This window comes from Sprattus sprattus (assembly GCF_963457725.1).
Source record: "Sprattus sprattus genome assembly, chromosome: 3".
NCBI classification, from domain to species: domain Eukaryota; kingdom Metazoa; phylum Chordata; class Actinopteri; order Clupeiformes; family Clupeidae; genus Sprattus; species Sprattus sprattus.
In genome coordinates this window covers 24,626,042-24,632,734 of record NC_137922.1, presented here as the reverse complement: position 1 = coordinate 24,632,734, position 6,693 = coordinate 24,626,042, and the positions used below count along the sequence as shown (strand labels likewise).

General features: G+C 51.4%; 1 protein-coding gene across 1 annotated transcript in view; it reads left to right on the top strand.

The window, feature by feature from the left end:
* The window catches only part of LOC308362683 (zinc finger protein GLI2-like), a gene marked incomplete at both ends in the record, with an annotated part of 75,794 nt that extends 70,476 nt beyond the window's left edge, over positions 1–5,318 (top strand). Inside the window, 2 exons of the mRNA XM_080835412.1 lie at positions 2,145–2,481; positions 2,950–5,318. Of these exons, the coding sequence (XP_080691538.1) occupies positions 2,145–2,481; positions 2,950–5,318 (2,706 nt within the window). The remainder of the gene's footprint in view (positions 1–2,144; positions 2,482–2,949) is intronic.
* Between the last annotated feature and the right edge of the window lie 1,375 nt (positions 5,319–6,693).

Here is a 6,693-nt window from a genome sequence, read left to right as displayed (position 1 = left end):
ACCATGTTACAACACTACTGCTAAGAACAGACAGACATAACCTGCGCGGAAGCATACAGGGGGGGCCGGGGGGGGAAGGGGGGGTTGATTATTTGGGGTAAGTTCCACCGAACCTGTCTAAGAAAAGGTCTAAAAATGCTCAAAAAACTGCCTCATCCCCAGTAACCTGGCTATAACTCATTGTTGTACTTGGCATGTAACTTTGCACTCTTTAGCTGAGTAAATAACACAGCACTGCTGATAACTGTGAACACCATGAAACACAATTGTGAACACGCACACACTCTCTCTCACACACACACACACACAACCACACTCACATATCATGAAACACCATTGTGAACACGCACACACACACACACTCTCTCTCACACACACACACACACACACAACCACACTCACATATCATGAAACACCATTGTGAACACGCACACACACACACTCTCTCACACACACACACACACACACACACAACCACACTCACACATCATGAAACACTGTTGTGAACACGCTGCCCAAGAATGTTTATGATCCCAAATGCTTCCAAAGCAAATGTATAATTCATTACGAAAATCTAATTAATTATACATGAAAGGATTTTAGTTTTTTTCTGGTGGCTGCTTACACCAACTGACACGTACTAACAAGAGCATGCATGTAGTACTGACTGAAATGCCCTTTCTCCTCCTCTAACCTGTTTTCTCTGTGTGCACATCTTTCCCTACTTGCATTTTTGACCTTTGACCTCTGCTTATGGACAGACTCTACTAAGGTAAAAGCCCATCTGAGCACGCTTGAGAATGAGCATGTCAAACACGTGTGTACTTGTCTCGAGTAAGATTACCATTCCATGGTGCACTTTTATTTATCGATAGATGCATGTTGGTGTTAATGTGACAGCACGTTGCGCACCGTCAAGGCAGTGAGCCAGACAAACTTACTCTGCGGCTTCTATACGAAGTAATATAGGTGGCTTGGACGCGGGAGAGAGCAGCTCAATGCAATATCAGAATAATCATGTTTTACACTGCACCGAATGCAGCGGAACACGGAATGTGGCATATAGCCCCTCCCCCCTGTCAGACACTCCACCTCCAGGTCTCCCTCGAGGGTCCGCCCAGTTCACTTCAATTCCACCTTCTCTGTGTCTGCCCCGCAGATGAAAGCCATCGCCCAATTAATATTCAGACTTTGGCACCATCTTTTCTTCTCCCCCAATCCACCCCCTCAAGAGTCCCTAACAAATACTGCCAGCGATCAAGCTGTGATCAAAACCCTGTGTTTTAAGTTCACTTTGAGCCAGAACGTGTTTGTGTCGAGTGCAGTCTTTTGAGACGGCGATTGGAACTGAGGGGAGGCTCACCGTGTTAGTGAGGCCCTCACCAATCCACCAGACTCATTAATTATTTACATAGGAGCCTTGCCACAAGAAATATCAATTTGTCAGACATTTACCCTGGATCATTGTAATGATCACAAGAGGGTATGGCCCTAAATGTAACGCACTGGAAGACTCATGTAGGTACTGGTTTGATTGGCATCTTGAGCAGGTCTTAGCCTTTCTACATCAGCCTCCGCAGACAAGCGCTGTGGTAGGGTGTGTGTGTGTGTAACCAAAGAGCAGCTTACACGAGATAAAAAACGTTGGTGTTGTGAAGAAAACATCTCAAAGAGAATGCTTGAGGCTCCGGCATCCGAAATTCACAGAGAGATTGAAGAGCTCTGAACTCTGCCGTTCCTGCTACACACAAAGCCCTCGTTATTTACAGTTAGCTGCTCCTGAAGCTGAACCGCACTGAAATAGATTTGAAATTGGTCATTTGGTGTCATTTGTAGTGTTGATCATACATTTTACCCATGCATTATATATTTTATGTGTTTACAGTGGATGTATACTTTTTTCATGATTCTTTATTTTTTTTCACGCGTAGCTCTCGTACAGTGTCTTCATTCCGCACGTTCACCTCATGTTTGAAGAAGTACAAGTCATGAATTCATTTTAACGAACAGCTCTGATGAATGACCCTGACAAACGATTAACATGAATGACTCCCCTCCCCTCCCCTCCCCTCCCCTCCCCTCCCCTCTCCTCTCCTCTCCTCTTCTCTCCTCTCATATCCTCCCCTCCACTCTCCTCTCCACAGATGTATCAGTCCAGCCCTGGCGGTCAGTCATCATGCAGCAGTGAGCCGTCGCCACTTGGCAGTGCCACCAACCATGACAGTGGAGTAGAGATGGTACTGCACAGCGGGGGCAGTACGGGCGACCTGAGCGCCCTTGATGAGCCCTCGCCCGCCGTGGACTCCACCGTCTCCGCTGGCACGCTGGCGGTCGGCCTCCACCTCCGCAAGTACACCTGCGCCACACTCAAACTGGAACACCTCAAGAAGGAGAAGCTGAAGACGGTGAGGGACTCCTGCCCCTGGGCCGGCATGTCACCCCAGGCCCGCAACGCCAAGCTGCCGCCCCTGTCAACCAGCGGTGAGTGGACAGACAGGCGGGCAATGCCCAAACCACACTAAAAACGCTAAACATACAGGGCCAGCACATTGTTTTTAACCCAGCCTTTCAGTTCACATATTTCAAAAGGGTCAATTTCAAGTGTTATCCCCTTAACATACCACTATCTATGACACAAGACAGACACAAGTCAGTGTTGACATATACCTGTATAGCTGTTTTACCTGTATTGCTCACCTGTACTGTAAACATCCCAGTGATCATAGATGTCCACACACCTGTTAGTCTTTCTGCAATCCAGCCCACTAATCCACAGAAATGATGTGTGCTGTCATACTATGGTGTGTGTGTGTGTGTGTGTGTGTGCTGTCATACTATGGTATACATATCCAGTTCACACATTCAAAGTAGATGGGTTGTAAAAGATGATTGATCCATGATTTTCGATGATCTCTCCCGATGACTGACATGATCTCATCTGTTGCTCAGGATCCATCATGGAAAGTTCCGGCAGCAGTGTCCCCCCTGGGCAGATCATGGGCCCCCGCCTCAGTGACCTTTGCCCCGGCGAAGTGACTGTCCTGAGCCGTCTGAACGAGCGCCGCGACAGCACCAGCAGCACCATCAGCTCGGCGTACAACCTGAGCCGCCGCTCGTCCGGCTTCTCCCAGTGCTACTCGAGTCGGCGTTCCAGCGGAGCGTCGCAGTTCGGCAGCAGCAGCGCCGGGGGCGGGCGCCTCAATAATCTCAGCTCGGCCGATTCCTACGACCCCATCTCCGCCGACCTGTCGCGCCGTTCCAGCGAGTCCAGCCAGGGGGCGCCAGTGCTCAGCCTCACCCCCGCCCAGCACTACCGCCTCAAGGCCCAGTACGCCGCCGCCACGGGGGGCGCCCCGCCCACCCCGCTGCCCAACATGGAGCGCATGAGCCTCAAGAACCGCGTGGCGCTGATGGGGGACCCCAGCGAGACGTCCACGGGGTACCCCTACGGCCACGCGCCCTCGGTGCCCAGGCGCTGCAGCGATAGCGGCTATGCAAACGTGGGCATGATGCCGCACGAGGCGCCGGGACGGGTACCAAGAAGGGCCAGCGACCCTGTGAGACGGGCAGGGCTGGAGCCTCTGGCACTCCCTCAGTGCTTCAACAGCTTGAGTCACATGACCCCCCAGCAGCCAATGGGGGTGGCCGAGCGGCATCAACTGAACTTACAGGGGTACATGCATTCGGATGGTAACGGTAACCACGGTAACGGTAACCAACGCACGCCCTACGCTCCCCGCCCCCCCAGCATCACTGAGAACATTGCCATGGAGACCCTGGCCTGCAACCAAAACGGCGGTGAAGAGGAGCTGATGCTGCCGGATGACGTGGTGCAGTACATCACATCCCAGCCGACCCAGAACACCCCGATGACCGGTTTCGCCCCTCAGACGCAGGATTTCCACGGAAACCAACTCCCCCAGAAGCAGCAGCCTCAGCAACAGCAGCAGCAGCAACAGCAGCCATGTTTCTACCAGAGAAGGATGGCCATGGTGAATGCCAACATGAACATAAGCCCTGCCAGACAGGCCCCGCTCTGTCACACGACCCCTGGCACACAGCAGGGGCAGCAGGGGCATCCGCCGTCGCCGGGCTCGGGCAGAACCAGCCTGCCGGTGCAGTGGAACGAGGTCAGCTCCGGCTCCGGATCGGCAGACGCGTCTCCCAGCCAACCAAAACAGAGCTTCGCCGCCAGGGAGCGGGAGAACCTTGCCGCCGCCGTCCAGCAAAAACACAACCTGGGCCTCTGCCAGAACCTGAGCCCAAACCAGCAGGTCCGACCCATGAGCCAGAACCTGGCCCACCACCAGCAGCAAGGCTTCAGCACCCAGAGGGGCGGCATTGAGTTTGGATCCCAGAAGGGGAACTGCATCCAGGCACAGAGGCAGCAGCAGCAGGCGGACAACCACAACGAACAGGTTAGGCTCCATAACGACTACAGGGCCGTGGTCTCGGGCGACGTGAACGGCAACGCCACACAGTACCCGCCCTACGGCGGACCTCTGGCAGGTAGTACAGCGGCAGGTCTAGTGGGCATGGGCAGCAGGAGGCTGACTCAGCAGCAGCCATCAGACGTGCAGAATAACAGGTTAAGGACTCAGCCCATGGCGAGGCAGGGCTGTGTCACTTTTGAAACTAATCAGGAAAATTACTCCCAGATGAACCTCAACCAAAAGAACTATGGCACGCCAGCCCAGCTTCCGCTGCTGCACGGAAATCAGGGGGTTGCTCTGCCAAGGCCGCCCACAGAACCCAAAAGCCCCAGCCAGCGACTTTCAGGGCCAAACACAATGCAGCAATCCGGCTTCCCACAGTCGACCTTCAGTCCCAGTTACAGCTCCTCGTCCTCCGAAGCCAGCCCGAAGAAGCCCAGCACAATGACCCACTGCATGACGGACGGCGAAAACAACGCCATGTTCTACACTGGGCAGATCCACATGTTCGAGTCGGACAACCTTAACCTGCAAATGACTTCCTGCACAAGGGACAACGCCGGCGTCGACTCACTGGTTACCATGGCTTCTCCGGGGACCAATCAGGTGTCGAGTACAGTGGACTCCGTCCACGAAGTGGAGCAGCCTCAGATCGACTTCGACACCATGCTCGACGACGGAGACAACTCAAGCCTCATGTCTGGCACCATCAGCCCCAGTATCCTCCGGAGCGTATCCCAGAGTTCCTCTCGCCTCACCACGCCCCGTAACTCTGTCACGCTGCCGTCGGTCCCGGCGGGGATCGGCAACATGGCCATCGGAGACATGAGCTCCATGCTGTCGGCCCTGGCCGAGGAGAGCAAATTCCTCAACATGATGTCTTAACAGCCTCACATAATCACACAAGCACACACACACAAACACACAAGCACACACAGACACACACACACACGCACACTCACACACAAGCACACACACACAAGCAGGAGGAGGTGGAATGACAAACATGTGGCCGTCTGCCACCTATTACTTCTGAACTATGACCTCTGTGCACTGACTGTCGTTCGACTCCCCCCACCCCCCACCCCCAGGTACTTACTGAGCTATTGAGACCGTATTTGTTAGGCCACAGACACAACTGAAACACTTGACAAGTGTCCTTCTTGGTATGAAGCCTTGTCATCTATGGCAGCAGAAATCTCCACAGGACACTGAAGAAGAAACTATTAAAAGACCGGCCTATCCCATTACTTTTATTTTGTTTTGTTTTAGGGGAAACATATATGGATCTGTATAGTATCAATTAGGAATTTGAAATAGTAGTCTCCTTCCATTGAAAGCCATATTTTGCCTTAGATGTGGATACATATGAATATACGAACAGGGTGAATATAGAGGACATGGCGAGCCACTCTTCCCAGGGCTGAAGAAGGGACGCAGTGAGGAGAGGAACGTTTACGTTTAAGTGCCTTGCTATGCTCGCGCATATGCTTGTGCATATGAAAGACTCGAATTCACATGCGAAAAAAAAGTGTTTCAAACAGGGACAAAACATTTGTATGTATATGATTTTTCTTTACATTTTTTTATTACATCATAGCTGAATAGAAAATCTGTAAATTCTGTAAATGACTTGATTTTTTGACAGTCGTGATTCCATTGAGAAACAGATCCGTTGCCATGACATTACAATCCCCTATTTTTTAAATAAGACACTGGCCACATGCTACCAGTGAAGGCTTTTGGGCTTAAATGACAGTATGTTTGCTGGCAATGGCTTCCTATGACATGAGTCTGTTTGTCTGGTTGTCTAAGCGTTGTGTTAAAGAACAATGTGGAGCCAGAGTGGCGCTGTGTTTTGGAACTGGAATCTTAGTTCTGACTGAGAAGGGACTTGCAAACGGAAAATAAAATGAAGAGCCACTTTGCTCAAACAGTAGACTACTTCCTCTTAAAGAGTGCTTGGACTTGATGCTGTCGTCCGAGTGAGGAAGCCGTCTTTCTGTATGCTTGTTACACATCTCCATGGAGAAGAAAATGTAAATATCTTTTGTACATTTTTATAAAATACAACATGGCTGTTTTTGTACTGAACTGTGGTGTGGTGAGTTTTTTGTTTTGTTTTCCTCTCTGAGTCTGTTCACACTCACACACACACACGACACAGACAGACACACACACACACACACACACACACACACACACACACACACACACACACACACACACACACACACACACACACACTGTTCGGTTGGGT